General features: G+C 38.3%; 2 protein-coding genes and 1 long non-coding RNA gene across 3 annotated transcripts; all 3 read right to left on the reverse strand.

Moving 5' to 3' along the window:
* Positions 1 to 10,600: 10,600 nt before the first annotated feature.
* On the reverse strand, positions 10,601 to 13,911 carry LOC114543724. Its single transcript, XM_028562594.1, has 4 exons — positions 13,864 to 13,911; positions 13,471 to 13,763; positions 12,054 to 12,124; positions 10,601 to 10,866 (listed from the first exon to the last, which is right to left on the reverse strand). Exons 1-4 carry the CDS (start codon positions 13,864 to 13,866, stop codon positions 10,601 to 10,603), a joined length of 633 nt encoding a protein of 210 aa, XP_028418395.1. The 5' UTR covers positions 13,867 to 13,911.
* LOC114543726 lies at positions 13,880 to 16,335 on the reverse strand. Its single transcript, XM_028562595.1, has 8 exons — positions 16,323 to 16,335; positions 15,731 to 16,176; positions 15,394 to 15,543; positions 15,079 to 15,170; positions 14,641 to 14,723; positions 14,346 to 14,503; positions 13,981 to 14,031; positions 13,880 to 13,900 (listed from the first exon to the last, which is right to left on the reverse strand). Exons 1-8 carry the CDS (start codon positions 16,333 to 16,335, stop codon positions 13,880 to 13,882), a joined length of 1,014 nt encoding a protein of 337 aa, XP_028418396.1.
* Positions 16,336 to 22,025: 5,690 nt separating this feature from the next.
* LOC114543727 lies at positions 22,026 to 22,911 on the reverse strand. The gene is made up of 3 exons (XR_003690176.1): positions 22,829 to 22,911; positions 22,497 to 22,697; positions 22,026 to 22,184 (listed from the first exon to the last, which is right to left on the reverse strand). It is a non-coding gene; the product is annotated as an uncharacterized LOC114543727 (long non-coding RNA).
* Positions 22,912 to 23,615: the final 704 nt, after the last annotated feature.

The following is a 23,615-nucleotide window of genomic DNA, read 5'->3' on the forward strand; positions in this document are numbered from 1 at the left end:
CATCGCTCGATATCCCGATACATGTTACGCCAATAGTATCGTGTACAGATCTTCCCATATGTCTTTTGAGTTCCAAGGTGACCAGCGGTAATATCGTCATGGGCCCAGATCAAAATTTCGTGTTTTAGTGCCTCCGGAATGACTAACTGTGAACAAATGTCATGCCTTCTACGTTTTCCGGGCGTCCAGAGACGAAAGAGTAAGCCGTTTTCATCCAGGTAAAATTTGTCGCCTTGTAATAGAAAGGAACGCGCGCGGTTTTGATTCGTTGGTAATTCGCTGGTCTCGAGATAGGCAATAAGATCGGCGAGTTCAGCGTCATCGTGTTGGAGTTTTCGAATCTGATCGATGGGCACCCCGGCGAAGTCGTATGCACTGAGTGTTGCAATCGTAGCGTAGGATCGCCTTGATAGTGCATCAGCATCCGAGTTGAGCTTGCCGGCTTTATAGACTATGGTGAAGTCGTATTGTTGTTGAGCAAAGCCCAACGCGCAAGTCGACCATTGGGATCTTTAATAGACATTAGCCAACGGAGGGCATGATGATCGGTGTAGATGGTAAACTTGCGATCGTAAAGGTAATTGCGGAATTTCTTGATGGCTTCAACGATGGCTAACGCTTCTCGCTCGGTGGTACTATAGTTGCGCTCGGCAGCATTCAGGTCACGACCACCGTATGCTATGGCACGGTTCAAACCAGCTTGGGTTTGGCAAAGAGCGTAACCAACGCCCGTGGAAGATGCGTCGGTATGTAATTCGAAAGGTAACGAAAAATCCGGATAGGCTAAAATAGGTGCCGAAATAAGCGATGATTTTAATTCATGAAATGCGTGATCACAAGCGGCAGTCCAATCAAAACGAACATTCTTATGGGTAAGTTGATTCAACGGTGAGGCTATTGTTGCAAAATTCTTTATGAATCGCCTGTAATAATTCGCTAACCCCAAAAAGCTGCGCACGTCGCGTGTGCTACGTGGGACGGGAAACTCTTTAACAGCGCGAATCTTATTTGGATCAGGTGTAATTCCGTCGCGTGACACGACGTGTCCAAGGTACTCCACACTAGAACACGCAAAAGAACACTTGCTGGGTTTAAGTCTAATGTTCGCCCTTCGAAGTCTGCTAAACACATCGCTTAAATTGGTCAGATGGTCCTCAAATGTTCGCGAAAAAATTATTATGTCATCTAAATACACAAGGCAAATTTGATAATGAAGACCACGGAGAATCGCATGCATTAAACGTTGAAATGTAGAGGGGGCATTTGCTAAACCAAACGGCATTTTCCGGAATTCGAACAAACCACTATGAGTAGCGAAAGCTGTTTTCGGTTTAGACTCGTCATCAACTTCAACTTGCCAATATCCCGAACGAAGATCCATGCAAGAGAAGTAACAAGTACCGTGCAGGCAGTCTAGGGTATCCTGGACGTGAGGAATTGGATGCGAATCCTCGCGTAACGCTATTTAATTTGCGATAGTCCACACAAAATCGTTCACTGCCGTCTTTTTTCTTAACGAGCACCACGGGTGCAGCCCAAGGGCTAACCGAAGGTTGTATTATGCCTTGATCGAGCATTTTCCTACATGTTCATCAATACAATTACGCACTGTTGGTGAAACACGGTATGGTTGTTGCCGGATAGGTTGAGCATTACCTGTGTCGATGTGGTGTAGGACAAGGGAGGTGTGACCTAACTCATCGTCGGTAACTGCAAACACGTCACGATTTTCATGCAATAGTTGATTTAATTTAGTTCGTTGTTCCCCTGTAAGATCGGTGTGGCTAAGGTCGATGAAGGGTTGGAACGCTGAGGGCAATTATTTCAATGCAATTATTACGTATCTCAAAAGGAACGGCGATAGAGCATGCAACAGGGAATTCAGGAACAGGCTTGTCAGTATAATTGTCACTTCTGTTAGAAACGGAAAATACTAGTCCTTCCAGATCCGGATTAAAATTAATGTCGCGATCTTGTATTTCATTTCCTTTGTCTTCATATGGGGATAAGTCTACTTGGTCATCGCAAACTGGTACATCTATGGTACGATGCTCAGAAAAAAATGATTGTTAACATCAATATCAACATGTTGAGGTACATTTACATATTGTGACTCGGTCACTTTCGAATTTTCGGCATTACCTTTCGTCAATGTATCACACTCTAGTATCGATTGGCTAGCTTGAAGATTTTCCTTGCATAAAACACTATCAGTTTCGTCTGCGTATAAACTAAAATCAATATCCCTAAGATCAGGGTGTATGGTTCCTATATTTTTTTTATGTACTGTGGGGCTTGGGGTTTCGGCATGTTTATTTTCTTCTATTCCCAAATTAACTAAAGTTGCAACCGGAATATCATTAGTTTCACGAGAAAAGTTATTATCATCATGGTGATCCGTTACGAGACATTTAATTTCATTAATCTTTTCTAAATACTTCGCCTCCCTATCGTCCCGGTATAGAGAAGCCGCAATTAGTTTCCCCCCTGCTGGCGAAATGGGTTGCCGGCTCTTTGTTGGGCGGCGAATGGCGGTGCATCGGGGCGTAAATTTACACTGGGCGGCTGCCTAGGGGGAAATCGGCGTGGCATGGAAGGGAATTGTTCCTCCGCACTTCTACAGTTGCGCGCAATGTGGCCCACCTTGTTGCATTTATTACATATGGGTATCCCATCTGTAGTGCGACGGTTGCGTGACGAAGGTACGCCTGTATTTGATGGCCTATTTGTGTGTGCTGAAAACCGTGTTTGACGCCGTACTTCATCCTGAACTAGTTTGGCTATGTCATTTGCATTATATAGCAGACCTACGTCTGATGCGTGTTGCCTGCGTTGTTGCTGGTAATGATTCATGTTGCCTATGTTGTTGAAATAATCCTGTCGACCAGGAGTGGTTTGCCTTGGGTACATGCTATATGCGGCCACATTCGGTGTTGTCGTATTTTGCTGGGCAATGGGTAGGGCTTCTAAGCTTTTCGCAACTGACTGGAGTTGTACTTCCAGTTTTTGCTGAGCAACATTTGGAGTGTTGATCGACACAGCCTCCTTTAGATTGGCCAAGTTTTCAGCTTCTGCTAAACTTTTGGCTGTCCTAAAATTACATGGCTTTTATAGTTGGGGTGTAGACCTTGGATGAAGTGGTGCATCGCTTCCCCGTCGGTTAGATCTAAGCGTTTACATAAGCGCCTTATGTCGGAAGCATAATCAGCTAAAGCTTCTGTGTCGGCTTGTTTTCGAGCGGCTAATTGCTGTCGCCAAAGCCAGACGGATGCAGGATTGCTAAATTGGTCCTTTAGAGCTTTTACTAGATCCTGGTACGACTTAAACATTTCGGGCAAACTGGAGTACCACGAACTTGCATTGCCCTGGAGATAAAGCGGTATTGCTCGTAACTTTTGTTCATCGTTCCACCCACAGAACGTTGAAAATCGCTCAAAGTGGCTCACAAATGACAATATATCATCTGTGGTTCTCCCGCAAAAAGGTTTCGGATGCAATGCTGATCCTACTTGCAGGGAATTTTGCGAAATTAAGGTTGCCAGTTGGGCTTGTTGTTGCTGCTGTAATTTGACAAGGTCGGTGTGATGTCGAATGCCTAAGTCGTTTGTTTCAGTTAGTGTTCGCTGGTTAGCCTCAGTTGACCTTACCGATTTCTCAATGGCCGTTAGCAAGTCGGATAACTTTTCCGCAACCTCGGGCGAAGTCATGTCTGACTGATTGACCGAATTCCCCAACGAACAATTAAACTCAAGCTCGACAGCAACACGACTGTAACTACGAGTGGTGGGTCGGTCCGGATGAGACACAATGAAAAAATTTTTATAATTTCGGTTTTAAAAAGCGCAATCGGTTTGTCTACAACTAGACGCAATACGAAACACAACAAAACACATGAACGCACGACATGAACGTTTAAATACAACACATAAACACTGTTTTAGCAACAAATTGGAAACATATGAGAGGTAGAAAGTTTGGACTGACACGACATGTGGTTCTTTGTCTTTTCAAGCAAACACGCGAATAAAAACGAGCAAATTGTCGTACCTCTGCCAAAGAATAATTTGCGTCGACCGCGTCGAGTGCGCCACTTGCCACGGCGGTTGGTTGTCTTGTCAGTGGATCGCCAGCGCTTCGATTCCGACCACTTCTCTCGGTTTGCTTCAGGCTTCACCAGATTATCGGCGCATCCGCCCGCAATCTCCACCAATGTAAAACGACCCTTTTTGTGTGGCTTCTTTTAGGCTTTTCTAACGTCCGGGATCGTCGGGTCGTTTGGGGAGACAGCTCTTTACAATTACTCACAGAACGCACACATATATTTCATAACTCTTTATTCGTGCTTCGGTGCTTGATATGTGCTCTTCCCGTGCTCATGTATCAACTAACTGTTTTCTGCTTAATCATACTGTGCTATATCGCTACATGATATCCCTTTTCAATAACCCATTGTGCATTGTTCATTGTGCATATTACGTGTATCATGTTTCCTATATTACAATACCATTATATGTATCACGTGACTAATTGGTATGCATCAACACGCCTGTGTTTTGTCGGGTAGTTTGCGTGTTTACTCTGGTGCATTACAAAGTGCACATAATATCACTGTGTGACTGTGTCACACGGCGATCTGTTTCACAAGAGCAATTCAAATCAATGGGCAGACGACGAATAACATAATGCAGCCAGCTAAGACGATAGTGCAGTACATGAACGAAGATGCCCTATTACTGAACTGCAAACTTTGCACGAACTTAAACAACCAGTATATCAGTACCCACAACCCAATTTAATGCCATCAACCATTGTTGTTATCATGCATTGAAAATCATTACTAGGAGGCAGATACTTGGCTATTGCAGTGATTTCCGTATTATTGCAGTTACGGGCGCACTTTGTTATGGACCAGAGTAAACACTCAAACTACCCGACAAAACACACGCGTGTTGATGCATACCAATTAGTCACGTCATACATATAATGGTATATACGATGGACAACCTTTTCAGCAGTGACTGTAAAGGTTGTCCATATATAATGTATATATATTCGAAAATGGCAACGTTGTATCTACGTTATTTTTTGAAGGTTTATGAATACGTTTTGCTTTGACGTCGTCTCGATGTTAACAAAGGACGTTGCGCAAACGTTAAATAAATACCTGTGTCACACGTCCAAGTTCTACATCGCTACAACGTTATTAACACGTATAGTAATATCGCGACGGGAAAACAACGTCGTGGGAATGTCGTGGTTTAGTTAGGTCTGACCTGACATTCCCACAACCTTCTGCTAACGTTGGGATTACGTTGTGTGTTAGCTAGCTTGGTCGTTAACAAATTGTTTCGAGTGATTAACCGTTAAATGTGAATAACCGTGTTTCTCAATGTTAGTGTACGATTTCCAACAATCGGATATGATGATCGATCCAGGTTTAATCCACCTTTTTATAAGTGGTATCAAGGTTTTCTCACTTCGATCTTCCACAGCAAACATAAAACTGTTTCTGGAATGCTCTTCAATCCCGCCAAATACCCACTGACCTTCCACGATATGGCCGCGATGGTATTTTCTTTTCCCAACTTTTGACTCGTCAATTTGCACTCTAATGTCCTGTCCTCCTATCGGTTGGTTGTTCTTCAAAATTGTAACTTCGCATACCTCCCTACAAAAGTTAGACCAATCGACTATAGTGGCTGATCCTAACCTTAATTGTTTGCTGATCTGATTTTCAGTCAAATCAGTACACCACCAATAAGTTAACTTTATGATCTCTGGAATCGTCAGGTTGCTCTTTTCAAACCAAGATTCTTCTCTTACACTGCGCTCAATTTTGTGCCGTTTTTTAGCTGTTTGCTTTCTACATTCCCACTTGTATCCGTCAGAGCGATCATATGTTTTTGTCCACTTCATTTCCTTATCACAAACTGGGCAGTATCTGCATGATGAAATAAGCTTTTAATCTTTTAACCATTCGAGGGTGTGCTCTGTGTTACAAAGGTATTGCTGTAGTAATTCGTCATAAGTCAAATTGTGAGTAGTGTTACATTTTCCCGATGCTCTGTCATAACTTGGTGGTATTTGTTCGCATTGGGTACCTTGACTTTTAACTTCGATTGTTTTGTGAATAGCTTGGATCCCAATTGTTCGCTTTCTTTTTACGCTGTACATCAAACTGTGAGTATGGGAATTTGTTTTGCTTGTTATGTGGTTGCATCTGAATTTTGTCGTTTAAACACAGCCTAACATATATAGAGGCATCAGATGGTGAACATTTACGGATTTTACGGTACAGGTATGTAGACTGAAAACAAAATCCAAGTTGTTTTATGACCAGAGTAAGCAAACAAAGTAATCCTACGTTCGAACGGATCGTTCAAGTTGGTGCATTCAAATCATGCGGGGTATAAAGTATAAACGCTTTTGGATGAAAAGAAAAGCTATGACTTTTACCGTTGGAATTTGAATGACTAAGACAAAGCGCGTTGCACTGACGACTGAAAGTTTGACAGCTACGTGCACATTTCTGTAAAGACAAGACTAGTGAAGTTAAAATCATGCGCTTTTATATCCTTCGGGGACGCATGAATCAATACGCTTTACTAAACCGATTTTTAATAACTATTGGTATGTAAGCTGCCAAAATTTTGAAGTAGTGCTTAGTTAGTGAAGTTAGTGCTTTGTCCTAAAAGTTGACCTGCATCTAAGGACGAAACCAGACGAATATTCATTTATGCAACGTCCGAATCTAAGACTCTGATTGGTCAAGTATATGCTTAAGACTTATATGATAATTTCAAGACAAACGACGACGAAAATTGATTTATGCAACGTCCAAATCTAAGACTCTGATTGGTCAAGTTTGTGTTTAAAGACTTATATGATAATTTCTAGACATAAGACGACGAAAATCGATTTATGCAACGCTATTCTTTTGTCAGAATCTGAGATTCTGATGTTTGTGTACATATATACTAGTTTCATGATGAACGCGGAACAAACTCGATTAGTTGATGTTCGTTCGTCAACCGAGGCTCTCTTATGCTTGTAATTCCATGTCCTATACACACTGTTATTTTCAAGGTGTTATTTTAATACCCTATGAAAGGGTTTTTAAGGGTATTAAAAATTTTGAACTACTTTAACCCCAATATTGGGGTTAAAAAAACACCTCGTTGGGATTAAATTAACACTATTTGAGGGATTAAATCTTGGGTGCGCGAATTCGAATAGTGACTTAGCGAAATGGGATTAAAATAACACCTTCTGAGGGGTTAAATTACGTGACGTGTCAAAATGATCATACCATTGAACTGTAAACAAACTGAATAGAGATGTTTGTTAGGAGTTATCGTTCCAGTTGTATAGAGTTCACTGGATCCTGCTGGTTGAGTGATATAGTTGAGAACAGTTGAGAAGTTGAGAAGGCATTTTTATCTTTTTGTATATAATATAAAAGTACAGAATGAATCAAGAAAGAATCGAAGCAAAGAATTTGAAGGTCTGTGTATACTAGTAAACTAGATAGATATCTTCTTGATTATGAACTGGTTAATATTGATGCCGTATAATATTTTTATAGGAATATGCAATATTATAAAACCACTCCCTATTAAACACGTGTCAAATACCTTCTAGCTTGGAAAAACAAAGTCCCATAAACCTCTTTAATAGTGATTTAAGTATGAAACACCTCGTATACTAGTTCCAATATAACCAAGGAGCAGCGTGGCAGCGTCTTCGAACAACTTAGCATGAAATGTGGTATAGACAAAACACTTCTCGACGTTTCGATCTGAGGGCCTTTGTCAGGAGAGTATACTAGTATATCACATACAGCCCGCCTTCTAGGTGTTTAACATACTGTATACTTGCTCCAACCCACACATTTACTCCTTGGGGCTAGTTGCTCAAAGCTGTGTTATATTTTAAAAACTGGGTTAACATTAATTAATCTAAAATTCACAGAAAACTGAGCTTTTATGTGTGTGTATATTGAAGTATTTCTTCAGAGATCTTTCTTGCCTGCATTGCCTGCATGAGTTTACTTAACTGAAGTTTTAAATGAACAGATATGCAGAAATACACAAACTAAAACAGCAGTTTGAAAACTTCTAGAAACTTCTAGAAACCTCTCTTAGAACAACTGGTACATTAGCATATTAAACAACTGCGAAGTGGGCCAAACAAAATCCTATAATGAAGGAACAATCAATGATGAACCAATGAATAACAAACACTGATGATCCTTTCATATAAGAAATGAGAGTGCTCAATACTGAAAAATTAGCAGAGCAATTGTTTACATATCTATGTCTACTATTTTACAATAATACCCTGAGTGACTTAACATTAGTAGCATGGCCAGCCCAACCATTTAGTCATGCAACAGTCAACAATTGCATATTAAATGTTGCATACCAGAACAGCCAAAATGATTTCATGATTACATGATTTCATTTGTTAGCAGAAAGCTATTTAAGATATTAAGCTGCAGACCTTTCTTGTTGACAAGTGAAATTACCATCATTTCTCCAAAGAAAAAAAAATCAGTAGTGAACAATTGAGCACATTTAGGCTTGATGCAACCTTATTGGATGCAATAAGCTGAAGAGCTTACTCACTGATTAGTAAAAATGTCTGATGCTGACAAGTAAAGTGATAATAGGACACACTACGCCTGATTTTAGCTTAATGGGCAATAACTGGGGAGGTTGTCAAATTTTATATTAGTGGCGGAAGCTTTTCAGGTTATTGGTTTAACCTGTTTAAAGCTCCAAAGCTGTTTAAAGCTCCAAAGCTTCCTCGTTGAACAGTGAAATTGTCTGACATTGTCAAAAAGAAAAATAAGTAAGGAGTGCATTGCAACTTAGTAGGCCAAACTCCTGCTTAAGTTTTTTCAATTGACACTTACTGTATTGTACATATCTACATTGTTATTTACATATCTTCATTGTTATTTACATATCTTCATTGTTATTTACATATTTACATTGTTATTTACATATCTACATTATTATTTACATATTTACATTTTTATTTACATATTTTCATTGTTATTTACATATTTACATTATTATTTACATATCTACATTGTTATTTACATATCTACATTGTTATCTACATTTTTACATAGTTGTTATCTTCATCTAACTGTTGGTGCCAAGCTCATATCTGATACACACATACCAGGCGCCAACTCGGCGACCATATGGCCGGCAGAGATGTTTCGGGATGTAGCATGTGAAGTCCTTGTGTTGTCGAATTTCAATCTCAACGTTATCATCTGGAATGTTGACCTCATAACACTGGAGATGGCTTTCAAACGTGACAGTGATCAGTGGCTGCACAAGAAACTGGATTGCTGCAAGGTTTTTGGCAACAACTAATATCTTCTGGATTTTCCAAATTTTGGCAAATCGTCATTATCATAACCGATATGTATGATGGCATTTCTTTTGTACTTGGTACCATGAATAACAACCCATTTTGCCCTTGGATAAAAGACATGAAACTGAGTGACCAGAGCACAATACTACAGCGAAGACGCCAAAAAAGTATGATTTAATATACTGTATATACTGTGATTTAGTATACCGTACTGTATTTGAAGTAAGGTTGACTTACAATACTCAAGAGGTTAAATTACAGTCTTAATTACTGTTGGGGTTACAGCCATTGTAGTTATTTTAGTACCCAGGCAGCATATAACATTATGGGAGTATACATTTTTACTATGTTGGGTATGGATAATAAATGTTGTTCTAATGAAAAATACTTACTCATACACAAAGGTATCATCTAGATCAGCAGGATAACTTTGCTCGAGCAAATTGTAGCATTCCAGATTGCCAGCACGAATTTCAGTGCCTGTAATTAAACATAAATTTCATCATATAAATTAGTTTCAAGATATAAATCCATTTCGTTCCTTTATGATTGTACAACATACGCTTTGATTACAGATAAATTTAGTGTGATAAAATTAAGTGTGTGTTGTTATGCATGCATGTGACTATTAGCACAAATACCTGGACCAATCTCGTTGCCTTTTTCCAGGAAAGTTGAGTGGCTGCCGTCTGGTGTGTTAAGACGATAACACAAGCCCTCTTGGTGCCGTTTAGATAACAGATAGGGCAAGTTTATAAAATTGCCACACGAGACTGCCAGCTGTTTGAAGTATGAGTGCTTTGCCTCATATCGCATGCACCAAATTCGTATCAACGGTCCCAAACTGCAATTTAAAAAAATCGTCCTACATTCTTAATTTTCCAGTTCACTTTGGTACAAGATTGAAAAGAAGACGTACGAAAGGGGGATACGAAAAAAACGTTTATTTAACAAATTGGGGAGAGGGTGAGAAATGACACGCTGCATACCGGCCACCAACTGCATCTGGACCATCGCTAGAACAATAGTTAGCGGGGGTAGTGACTAGTGGTGGGGTTTATATTCATGTTTTACGTTCAAAAGCAAATTTGATTCGTAAGCAGAGAATCTCTGTTCAGTCTGTTGTTACGGTATGCGAACATGAATATGCATAAATGCACCTCCTTAGGCTATACGTATATATAAATGGAAACGGTTAATTATTTACTCACCGTAGCATTGTCCTTGGCATGTGAATCATGTAATGCATTTTTGGAATGATCGAGGCATGAGGATACAAGGCTTTAAAGCTCTCGTGGTGATTCTGGATGAGCACTTGAAGATACGGTATCTGCTCCTTGCTTACCAGCGGAGAGAAGACAATACGTACTATTTCTAGTAGTGTGCAGTATGCAGTCCAATGGTCGTCATCTTCGTCGATAAACTCGCCAACCAGGAGCGGCAAAAATAGACCTAAACACCACATCTCATTTGCTAAAAAGTAAATGATGTAAATCAACTATGCTGCTTCTTCGATTTCAATTATTTATAAATTAGGAACATTCTGATATTTCTATTCATTTAGCAGAGCCATGGCGTTTATTTATTAGTTTATGTTTATTTATAATAGCCCAGGCGGGTGCGATATTCATTTCCAACTACTACGATTTTTGGTTTAAGCACAGAGTATAGGTATATAGACCCTTTGCACATGACGTCACACTATCTGGAGGACAAACTAATGTCTGCAAAAACGTAAAATTTGGGCAAAATACGGAAATATTGACTAGTTTGCGAGCAGGGGCGCCGAAACCGCGGGGCAGCTTGCCTTTATATACAATTGACCACTAACTAAATATCATATAATTTCATAATTTGAGTAAATTTTAGCGTATCTATGTTCTTAATTCGTAGTTTTCGTTTTTCATATTGCGGAAAGCAGCCCAACTTTGAATTTCATAAGCTTCCATTCTTTATTTGAAGAATAAAAAAGAGAGGCACTATCCTAACTAAAGTGCCCTTTTTCGAGTCTCTTGCACCCCCCCCTCCCCGCCCTTGATTGCTTCCGGCGGCCCTGTGTGAAAACTGTGCTCTGTTAATTGCTGTTGTTGGCAACCTTCACCGCCCCAATAAGATTATTTTGGAGGCAAGGAAAGTTCTGGAGGACAACTTTTAATCATTATGACGTCAGTGCAAAGGGTCTATAGGTATAACCGGTATATCGAGAAGAAGGTGGGTTCAGTGCATTACCTTTCTGTACGCATGCCTATTGGAAGAACCTAGACGTGTTACTTGCCGAGAAAACGAAAGTAAGAGGAGGCCTGGTAGTAAGTTTATGCAGCGTACATGCATGTGATACTTGTGACTGTGGCTATTTGACATTGGAGCGTTTTTTCTCTAGCATTGACGGATTTTTTAAACGCAAACTGACAAAAAAACATGCAACATTGTAACAATGATCTTTGGCAGGTATCTCTAAATATCTCTAAATGAAGTATTTCGTACAACGTGAAAACGCATCACTTGCTACATCAAATGTCATCAACATTCTTGAAATCAGTTTGAAATCTACACAATATTTCTTGCATGTTTTGTAATGAAATGCTTATAGTATTATGCATATGGAGTCGAGAAGGATATTTAATAGTTGGATATAATATATAATAAGTTGTATATCTTACCATGTTGTTTGAGACTGTTATCATCAGATGTGAGTTTTGTCCGCAAAATTGGCGCAGGTTTGTTAGAATCGCTAAATTGTAGGAACAATTAATTCCCCAAATACTATTATACTGCTAGGGGTTTTTACTGCGATGATCAGTTTACTGCATGCATGCATGCCAGGTTGCTAAAAAGATTTAATACTGAGTTAATACTAGGTAGTGTTTGTTACAGTAATATTTGCTAAGGTTGCTTCTGTAATATTTCTTGATACTACAAGTCATAGCGTAAGTTCAATTCTGGGAGGGGCAACCCTTTGGAGAAAACATGCGACTTAAATTAAATCCGACGGAATTTCGACGTATAAACCAGGCCTAAAATGTGGCTTTTCCATTTTACCAGGATCACCTTTCCGGTGCACTGCACCACGTGTTCATGCACACGTCACTGACGTCAACACTCAACAGCCGTACTTTGCTTATACGGATGTGCTCGCTTATTGTAATTCGCGTAGAATTTACAGTCAAATTTACATGCAAAATAAACATCAGAAGAAGGTAAGAATCGAAATTTCTTTTAAAAAATGTAGTAATGTGCATTGTAACAGCTGGTATATTTTTTGGCAGCTGAAAACTAAACGTGGTGGATGCAACTTAAGTTGTGACAAAATGTAACAAAAAATCTAATTTTATTTAGTCTTTGTATTGAAATATCACAAGCTGGACGATTGTCCAAACGCAATTTTTACAATGTCAAACTGCTTAAAAATTATTTCCCGAATGCACATTGTGCAGTATATTGTCCGCTAAATGTATTTAGATATTAAACATTTAAGTTTTACAGAAATTTTGAAACCGAAACCGAAACCGATTTGAAACCGAACGTGACGCGCCGGCGCGCCATATTGACTATTGTTGATTGTATTAAAATTGATTTTCCCAAACTTAAAATTGGTATAAATGAACATTCACTTTTTACAAAATTTAATTTCACATTACTATGCTCATAAATAGACTAATTTCTATATAGTCATTACAAGTCTGATCAAATTTGGATCGTTAAAATGACGTGCACGAAAAGAATTCCTTTGATCGTGACATATTTGTTAAAAGGCCTTTGGCTCAACATTTGGCTTGCAGTAACGTGATGAAAAGTTGTAATTCTTGATATAATGCAAAATTTTACGAATTGCTGTGCAGGTTAATGACCTCTGATTGTCTCCAAACAATATCATACTCGTGGAATATACTAGCGAGGTTAACTTAAAAATTCCCTTCAAACTTCCTGACAGCTTGTCTATAAATTCGGAAATATTCCTTCAGAAATCTTGTTTGGATCGATAGGAGTTTACTTCTCTGAGGTTTTGAAATTTTAACCCAGGATTAGGGCTAATCCACCTTTGAACATGCCAGACCTGGAGTATTTTACATTAGTCACATACCCATAATAAAGGAGGTGATTCTCTTATTCAGTTCATCCAAAGAGAATGCTTTCTTTTCTAGAATAAAGTATTTCAGAATCTCTTTGGTATGATACTGCAGGGTACCCTCCAAAACATCGTGCATTGCATCAGCTGATAATCCACCGACAACATGGTAAAATCTGGAGTTGTTCAGCTCAGACCTCCTATTTAAACCAAATGTTACGCTGAAGTGTTCAGATTGTTGAAGGCGTCGACAATGAATCTCATAGCCATCCCTTGTTCGAAGAGTAAAGTCAGCTTCATGGAACTAAAATTATACAATTGACACTTCAATAAGGTGATCAGGTCAGTAATTAATTGTCAATCCTTTACTGTATACGTAGTCAATTAAAAACTTTCAAGTGTACCATGGTTTGAATTTGCTCAGCAAGTCCCAGGCATTCTCTGCATTTTCGGTATGCCAGGGATCCTTCCTTAAATCCTCCTAATCGTTGGGAGCCAAGGTTATCTCCAGATGAATAGGCAATAGTTCCCTTGATTTGTTTTTTTTCCCCACAAACATCAAATTCAACACCCTACATAAGTAAATTTATATCTGTAAATTTTGAATTTACCAAGAAAAAAAAGTGTGTGTGGCAGTGTGGTCAGTATAAATCATGATGGTATAATTGATTTATTTAACCAATAAAGTGCCAAAGCTTTCCCATTGACAAATAAAATAATCTGGCATCTGTCAAAGGAAAGAATAAGTACTGTAGGATTCACTGGGGCACATTACCTAAAAATATTATTAAAATATATATTTTGCTATACATAAAGCATCAATCATACTGTAGGGCATACTAGCACATCACCTATTAATTTTTATTATATATTAGATGTATGGTACCTCCTCAAGTAATCTGATGTCCTCCATGATTGTGTTAAGGATACTTGCAACACCGTATTCTTTAAGATGTTTGCTGTTTACAATGGCTACCAGCATAATTGCACCAAGACTTGACCGTTTATCTGGTGATATGTTGCCAAGTGTGTAGTAGAAGTTGCCTGAGTTAAGGAAATATCAGTAAATATAAGTAAGTACAGTAAATATAATTTTTTTAATTTTGTTTGATGTGAACAATTAAATGATGCTCTCCCACAAAGTACATTTCATGAACATTAGCCAATGTTGTCACTGTTACCTATTTTGTGAGTGTTTGCTCGTGACCCAAGGGGGTTGCACACTTCTAACTCATCAAAGAATAGGAATATTTGAAGTGTATGTCTACATGAAAATAAAAATTGCAAATAATCAATTGGTTAGTTGTAATTTATTTCAGACAATGTCAAGGTTTACAGCTGTGCCTGATCGCGAGCTATTGTCTTTAATAACTAAATTCTAAGTTTTACTTGTGATCTTTAGTACTTTACTGATTGACTTCATTCCTGACTAAAAGTAATTTAGGCACTGAGATCTAAGGCTATGTGTTATTTGTGTTACCCATATTCATAAAAATTGTCACACATTGAACATTACCAAATAAAGCCACTTGCCATTTTTACATGTATGGTTAAATTAGGAAAAGCTATATGAACTTGTACACTCTGTACAACACTAATACAACAACAGTGTGATATACCTATTTTGGCTGAACAATGGATGTGCTTGATATTCCTCACCATCACAATAATCTGCCATCAACCCATCATCACGATTATGAGGATGGTTAATCTAAATAATTTACTGAAATAATTACTCAAATTTTACACTTAAAATTCAAATTTTAAGGGCTCTGGCCTATAAAATAGGTTTTGGTGTATCTGCCATCAGTTTAAATATTAGCTTTCAATTTCAATTATCAAAAAAGGAATCTGTAGGTAAAGTGACAAAATGTATCTCCCAGAAACATTTATTAAGAATCAATAGTGATTGCATGCACTGCCACAACATGTACCTCTTCAACAACAGCCTCGTTGGTTAAAAGTTGCTGGATGCTCTTTATTAATGGCACATAGTATGCCTTGTCTTCTTTTTCAACATCAACAAGTTTGCTGCCCTTCCTGACCTTTTTGTGGTATCTGCCTAACACAATCTTTTCAGGCTCCTGTAAATAAAGGGATCAATTGACTGAGTTATTTAATTTGCTAGAATATTTTATCATAAAAATTGTCACAGTGTGCAACATGTCAAATACTTTTCTTTCCTGTCATAAAAAAGTTACTCTGCTATTCATTATTTTTAATACACACTATAGAGGTATATATTATGTATTTGTATATAATTTTACTCACCACCATTCCTAAATTTTCTTTATAGTACTTCAGTTGGGATGCTTCATTGTGGCAATCCTTAAATGGTTCACGGATGCTACTGGACTCTTCAAACAGCTCTTCAATGCCAGGGATGTCGTCGATTTGTAAACCAGCATTCTGTAAACACTGCTGTAACCCATGCTGGATAACGTCGACACTGTTGTTTACAACTTGTGTTGTACTTTTGACGATTGACTCCACCACCGTTTGGGGAATTTTGGCCTCATCCTTTATTTTCAAAATGCCCAAAGCATTGGATCGCCTACACTGTTCAACTTCTCGGTCAAAGTCGAATGCAGCGTCGTCGTTATCACCATGATCGTCGTTGTGATCCTCGTTATTGATTTCTTCTGGATCTTCGTTGCGTTGGGGCACTCTTTGCCTTTCCCTCTCAGTATTGTGGAATGCTTCGTATGAAAGTGTGTCTTAAGGGAATAATAGTTTTTATACGTCCTTGGACATCCATCAATGCCACAAAGGACATGGAAGCTGCTGTCGTTTTGATGGACACGACCCAAGTGCGAAATTAATCTGCAAAGAGTGACAGATGTGAAGTGAACGCACAAATTACAACGGTAGACCATGTTTATTTTTCGTCTAGAACAGATTTAGTTCTAGCCAGTGAACACTATATAGAGCTCTAGCTAGCCAATGTCAAAGCAGGCAAAGCTATAACATTCGCGCCAATTCAGAAATCGTACACTTGTATATGGGTAGGGTAGGCTAGTACAGCCGTACCAACATATGTGGGCAAACCCAATGAAAGTTAGGAAACTGAACGAAAAAGGTTTTTTTCTCCAATATATAATGTATTTGTGATTGTTTACGATAAATTTATTAAGAAACAATCATTGATAGTCGAGCTAATCGGAGAATTATTCATCCTAAGGGTGTATAGGTTAGTACAAATTCACAGGTCACGTGATTGCTTTTCTTCGGCCTTTCTTGCTTGCTGCTTGCTTTGCTCGAAGTAAAATTCAGTTTAGTGGTTTAAAAAAGTCTTCTTCTGTCCTATTCCTATAAAATGGATCAACAATTTGTTCAAGCGCTGACGAGTAACGGTGTGAGGGAAGAAATCATCGAAATTCTGCGCTTGGAAGAGGTAATTCTTCTTGTTTTTAAGTTATTTTTCATTGTCTGAATTTCCCTTTCACGACTGCAAAAAAAATTTTCTCCGGTGACTAAAACGCTTTAAAACATGCTAAAAGTGAAGGGAAGTACTTAAAAAGGTTATTAAGTTTTGTGTTTCGTTTCATTTTTACCCTGTGGATGGATATTTCAACGAACTAAAGATTTTTTCACCTATTGATAACCTCGTAAAATTTCAACTTTTCTGACAAGCCAACTCGGGCACTACAGAAGATATTATACCAGGTTTCACTGCGACACGTCCCTAGGACTACGTCACACAAACATCAAGTAAAGACGTAGTTTGGACTTGACAATTTAATGAAAAGTTTAGGTGCCTAATAATGAGGATTCGGTTTGGTTTTAGGATTTTTTGTACATTTTTAAGCTTTTTTATGACTAAATACCAGCAAACTGCAAATGTTGACCGTGAGTTAGTGAACTGGTGCTAGTTACGTAGTACGAGGAACCTGGTCGGCGTTAGATCATATCCAGCTAACGTACATGACGCCATAAATTTTGCAATAACGGAAGTATAATAACAGAAGTCTGACATGAAGTCTTTCTAGAGCTGGTTCATAAAAATGATAAAATAAAAATGGCGATGAATGATGATACATTTATAAATGTACACGAAAATGTAAATGTCTGTTACCCTCATACCCAGTATAGGAGTGATCATATACTTATGTAATAGTATCTCTGGCTGTACCTTAATTACGGTTAGGGTTAGGGTTATTCTGAACAATCATTGATTTTCACTGACTACACTGCATCGACAATGTCTAAACGTCGTTTGACTCTGAATATGACTATATTCCTGATAATGATTCGGAATATAACTATATTCCGGGTAATGTACTAATATTGAAACAAAGTCATGGCCATGGGGCCTCTGACGACGATTCGACGAAGAGACTTCACTCGCGTTGTCCTTACAAAAGCAACCAAAATTCACCTAATTTCTATGTAAAGCCCTATGGTAATTAATGCGGAAAACCTTGGAGGGTTTAGAGGTTGCTTGGAGGGTTAAGAATATTCGGACAAACATCAGCATCCAATCTGTTCGGTTATTTTGGCTCGATATATGAGTGGCTTTAATACCGAGAGCAATTACACTGCACAAATACTGTGTGGAAGCAGGCTTTGGACCGTGTGGTGCAACCTTATAAGAACAGCGAGCACGGCTGGGCGAAGAGTTACACTAAAGGCTAAAGTCGACAACAAAATGAGAACTAAGGTGTTTTATATATAACGTGGCGTCATATTACCTTTGGAAATGTGCCTATATAGAACTACAGAATCTACTGCCTTAAATACTGTTTCGCCTGCTTGCAGATTGATTTTTTGTCTATTTACACAAACTGCCCAAACAAACTATTGAAAATCACAATTCTCTCATGATGTGAGCCAGCCGTGCAAGCCAGCGCAGATTGTCTTCCTTTATTTGCGTAGCCGCGTAGGGGCATAATTCCGTAAAACAAACTACGATGTGAACATCAGCATCGCGTCATATCAACATTCATTTAGAACTTTGCGATCTATATGCTGCCGTAAAATACGTTTCGTCGGAGATTGCATTGATTGTTTCCTAGGCATGTTGATAAGCCCTGATATTTGGCGAAAACGGTCACATTGCAACTGCACCCCCCTGACGAATGCGACATCTCCCCCCCCCGAATTTCTTGACTGAAACTTTTTGAATAAGGTATGAAAAATCCTAAATTTGCCCCTGGAATATTGGACACTTTTTTATTTACATAATATGTACATTCTCTCAGGATCTTTGTGCTACTGCAACGAAATTTTCGACCTCATTTTTATTAGCCTAAACAAATATTTAGTCTTTTAGAAACAATTTGATGCATATATGACTTCTGTGTGTGAAGTAATTTGACTAATTTCGCCCTCAAACCTCGGTATCAAATGCGAACTTTTATAGCCGCCATGTTTGCTGATGTGACGTCAAAACGAGTACCGATGTTTCGTAGCTTATGGTAATATATATAGCTTGTGCATGTTGTCCCGCTTGTCCGCTTCGAATTTTGGAACTTGACGCGGAGAAGCAAATCATTTTATTTTGAAATGGAAGTTAATTCTGTTAACTAACATACATTCAAGGAATGCCTGATAAAGGGTCTGAAAATATACGCCGATTTGTTGGAAAATTCAAATTAGTCTTAGCCCGTCTGACAGCGATATAATGTAGTAATATATGAATATATATGCATGGTATGTACAAATCAAATGTATTCACAGAATCTTCTTTCAATACTCTTTAATTTAAGGGATCTTGCTAAACAAGAGTCATATACGAATCCTGAAATCGACTTAGCCGCGCAAAGAACCCCACCATAAAACAGAAAGTTGGAAACAAATTGAATATTTTCTTCGACTTTGGCGATCCATCTCTTTCGTCAGGAACATATGTATAGATATTTAATAAATTGCCAGTCTCGGTTAATTGCAAAATGGCATGTGCGTGACAATATAATCTTAGTTGAAGATTGACTTGGTTCCAAAGCCAAAGTGAGAGGTTCGTACCCTCCCGTTTCGAGGTTCCAAACGTGATAGGTTCGAGCCCTAAACCTACCAACCAAGTCCGACTTAGGTCAATTGAACGAAACACCATGAAGCCTGCTACAAATTTTTGTCATCAAAATATCTCAGTCCGAATGAGGCAAATTAGTTTTGCACAAATTATTTATTTCTATAGCTGGATACATTAGAAATGTTACAAGCAACAAGCGACGACTTATTAAAAGCTTGTAACATTAAAGCTGGTCAAATTGTTAGGTTACGGAAGGCCATTGAGGAAATATCTCTTCCATCGACCTCTCCTATCGATCCGCCCATCATTGCAGATGACCTGTCAGAAATGACAGAGCTCTCGTTTCTTGTGGACAATCCGGCGCATGGTGAACATGTCGATGAAACAGCTAATCCACCACCCCCTACGTGCATCAACATATCGTCTTGCATCTCGGCCAGTGAACCAACAACGGCGTTTACAACGGAAGTGGTTAAGGAAGACAAAGAGTGGCTTTCGACATTCGAGCTACCTACAAAGGTAAATAATTATAAAAATAGAAGGGAATTAAACTATTCAGTTCTGTCATGTGACTAAAACCCGGCTGCATAAAACTCTCGCATCTAATTATGACAAGTCTGCTGAAAAGCTGTCAACAAGTTGTCTTCCCACTGCTTTTCACAAGTTGTTGACAGGTTTGGAATTAGCCAAAATTAGCAGACTTGTTGCAAATTGCGAGGTTGTTCTGAAAGTCTGATATATATAACAAAATTGCTTTGTAATGCCTATAAATGCTGCCTGTAACATCCTTTATTGTTATGGTTGCAACAATTGTTAGCACGATCTTTAATTGCTACAAAAAGACAGCTTGTTTACAGCGTATGAACAGCTAGACTAGTAACAACGTTTTGACACACAGGTAAAAACTCACATCTTGTAACAATTAAGTGCCAACAAACCGTCAATAAGTTGTCTTCCCACTTCTTGTCGCAAGTTGTCAGTTTGGAATTAACAACTTTGTTTGTCCGATACAAGCCTGCAGATATAACAATATAATAACAATCTGTTGTCAACCTTCATGCCTGTAAAAAACACGTTTTTGCCAAGTGCAACAAATCTGTTAATCTCAAAAAGCTTGGTTCAAGTCGCTACTGTAACATCTTGTTCCAACAACTTATTTATGGCCTGTTGATATTTGACTTAATTGTTAAGGTTGCTTTCCAGTTACGAGTTTTATTTACGCACATATATGCACGTAAAACTTTAAATTAAATGTTACTCGTGCTATAATCAAATAAATAAAGCAAAAGTCTTTAACATTCCGCAAGTTTTAGTATTACTTTATATAAAACTTAAAATTTTACGAGCGTGCACGGGTGTAAAAAAACGCGTAACTGGAAAGCAGCCTTTACAAACTGTTCGTTTTTGCGCATGCATATGTATTTAGAAACGTAGGCCGTTTTGACGGTAAGAAGTGTAGTTTGGCTAGTTCTTATTTGATCGATCGTTATAGGTGTTGTCTGCGTGAGAATAGACTTTTTCCGTTTTAGCTTTTAAGCGCAATGCGTGACCGTGGTTGCATGATTATCAAGCAACTTTGAGTTGCGATTTCGCTCTTTTTAGGAGTGATTTTGTATTTAAAAAAGCTTATTTTTTCCCTCTTTGTCAATAAAAATCGCTCTTGGACATAGCAAAATCACAACTCAAATTGACCTTCAGCTACCGTCTCGCATTGTGCGCTCGAAAAATATATGGGAAAGGTCTATTGAGTGATGTAAAAAAGTGTCGGGAAAACTTTACAAAAATCCACATATATTAAGACTGATTCACATATTGCGCAAGCACGTGTTCCAGGGACAACGAACTACCAATTAGAAAATAGGTTTTACGTCGTTTAAACGGGTATCAAAATAAATCAACATGCAACTTACGCTAACTAATAAAATGCTTTCATTTTTTTGACTCTGACTTAACTCTGAGTCTGATCTCTGACTCTACTTCGTTTTGTTGAATCACATGAGTGGACCACAATTTTTAAATTGAATTCTGATATATTTTGGCTTGTAGTTTTCCCCTGCAGTAACCGAAGAACTCGCGAATGGCAAATTGAGTGGTACGGCAAGAAACGAATTTAACAGGGATGTTTGCAACGTAATAAGTCTCCACACAATGACGCCACGAAAGCACGAAAGGGAGTACGTCGCTTTCAAAATTGTATCGAAATACCCTTTTCTCGCCGACAAGCTTGGATGTGGAACGGTACATTTAACCCTAATTTTCTCGCGTAAATAGTCAGTAGAGTATTACTACCAGTAAATATGGGCACACTGACACGTGCAGTTGAAGATAATATTCTCACTTATTAAAGTAGATGAACTGAGGTTTTCGCTTCAAGGTTTGCAAAAACTGGCTTAATGTATGAAGTGTTGTAATGCGGTTTATATATACATACCATTTTTATGTTAAGGCATCATGGCAGCTATCGATTGCCAACCGTTTTAAAACAAACGCCGCTATCAACGAAAGGTAGTGCGTTCAACATCTGCCTCACTTTCTTCCACGTCCACGTCCACGTCCACGTCCACGTCCACGTCCACGTCCACGTCCACGTCCACGTCCACGTCCACGTCCACGTCCACGTCAGGTACAACCAGTAAAAGAAAAGAAGGAAATGAAGTCGATGACGTTCTTGGTATGTACTGCACTGCACTGTATACATTATACATATTAGTATTCTTGGGTTTCTTGTGACGTCATAATTCCAGTGGGAGTCAACTAGAAATCAAGACACAATCAATCGGAGTGAGTTAATTGTTCACTGTATGTGTTGGCTTTGGGCTTTATAGCAAATATATGCAATTTCGTATCATTTGCCCACTCCTGTGCAGCATAAAGCCCGTTTTCCACTTCAACTGTATCGTAGCGTAACGTAGCATATGTAACGAGCCGAGCTTACTCTCGTTCTACAGTTTGACAAACTTATTGCTATTAAATTCCTATTGTTTCCTCCAGAAACTGAAGAGATGTGCAACGAACATATCTCATTCATGAAGAAAGAGTTGGTAAAGACCAAGAACAGAAATTTACCTGGGATCAAAGAATCCATGTCGGCCACGTTCCAAAGAAGGCGAGAACGAATCCTCACAAGTCCGACAACTTTGAAATTATTATTGTCGGACTATCCAGCTTTAAGGATGGTCACCGAGGTATACTACTTCTGTGCAGTATTATTAATATCATGTGTACACAGTTCACTGGTATTGTTTGCTTCTCATATACAGTTTCCACCTGCAAAATTTTAAAAACCTTTTTACTGGTAATGAAAACTGGCGAAAGAATACTTTGTTAGCAAATCTTCTGCATTCATGCACGTACAGTACAATTAAACTGTATTTTACCAGTTCACTAAATTTACTTACTTTTATTAACTTTATATAGCTCAAATCAGAATTTGAGCGCGTCAAAAACATGGTAAAATGTAAGAAGATTGTAGCAACCTACAAAAACATGTTAATGGCGAAAATATTAACAGTTGGACAAACAAAAAAAAGATCATCAAAACAACTCCATGAATTGTTAAACACCATTGAACAATGCATTAGAGAAGAACCCGAAAGGAAGAGTGGTAATATGTCTTTTGTTAATCTTTAAAATATTATTTCAGGACTGCAAGTCGAATCAAGATTACCAAAATGTCTGTATACCACAAAACTTGTATCATTCTTCTTTTCTAATCAGCTTCACAATGATTGTCATACATGATTTTAATAATCGTACATATTGGTAGAGTATGACAATTGCCAACAGTACCTTCAACTAATTAAATGTAAAACTCCATCTTTATTTTCTCTAATTTCTTCTCTAGAAAATGAGGAAGATGGTTCAGTAATGATACTACAAATATTGCTGAAAGGGAAGACAACCAGTGAAGCATCAGTCATTAAAATCTGCACTGTATGAATTTTATTTTATTTAAGCAAGAGTCAAACCCTATTAAGAGTGTACAATAGCTGTTCTATAAGAATGATATGAACCTGTTCACACATGATCAGAGGCATATGACTATATACCAGGTTCATGTTATTCTGTAATTTGAAGCCATATGTTCTAACAACTGTTTGTTACAATAAACCATACCCATTACAACATTTATATGGCAAAATTTAAATGCTTTGCTAGGTTTTTGGTTAAAAAGCCTGAAAAATC

This window comes from Dendronephthya gigantea, unplaced genomic scaffold (assembly GCF_004324835.1).
Source record: "Dendronephthya gigantea isolate DGI-Jeju-01 unplaced genomic scaffold, DenGig_1.0 000534F, whole genome shotgun sequence".
NCBI lineage: Eukaryota > Metazoa > Cnidaria > Anthozoa > Malacalcyonacea > Nephtheidae > Dendronephthya > Dendronephthya gigantea.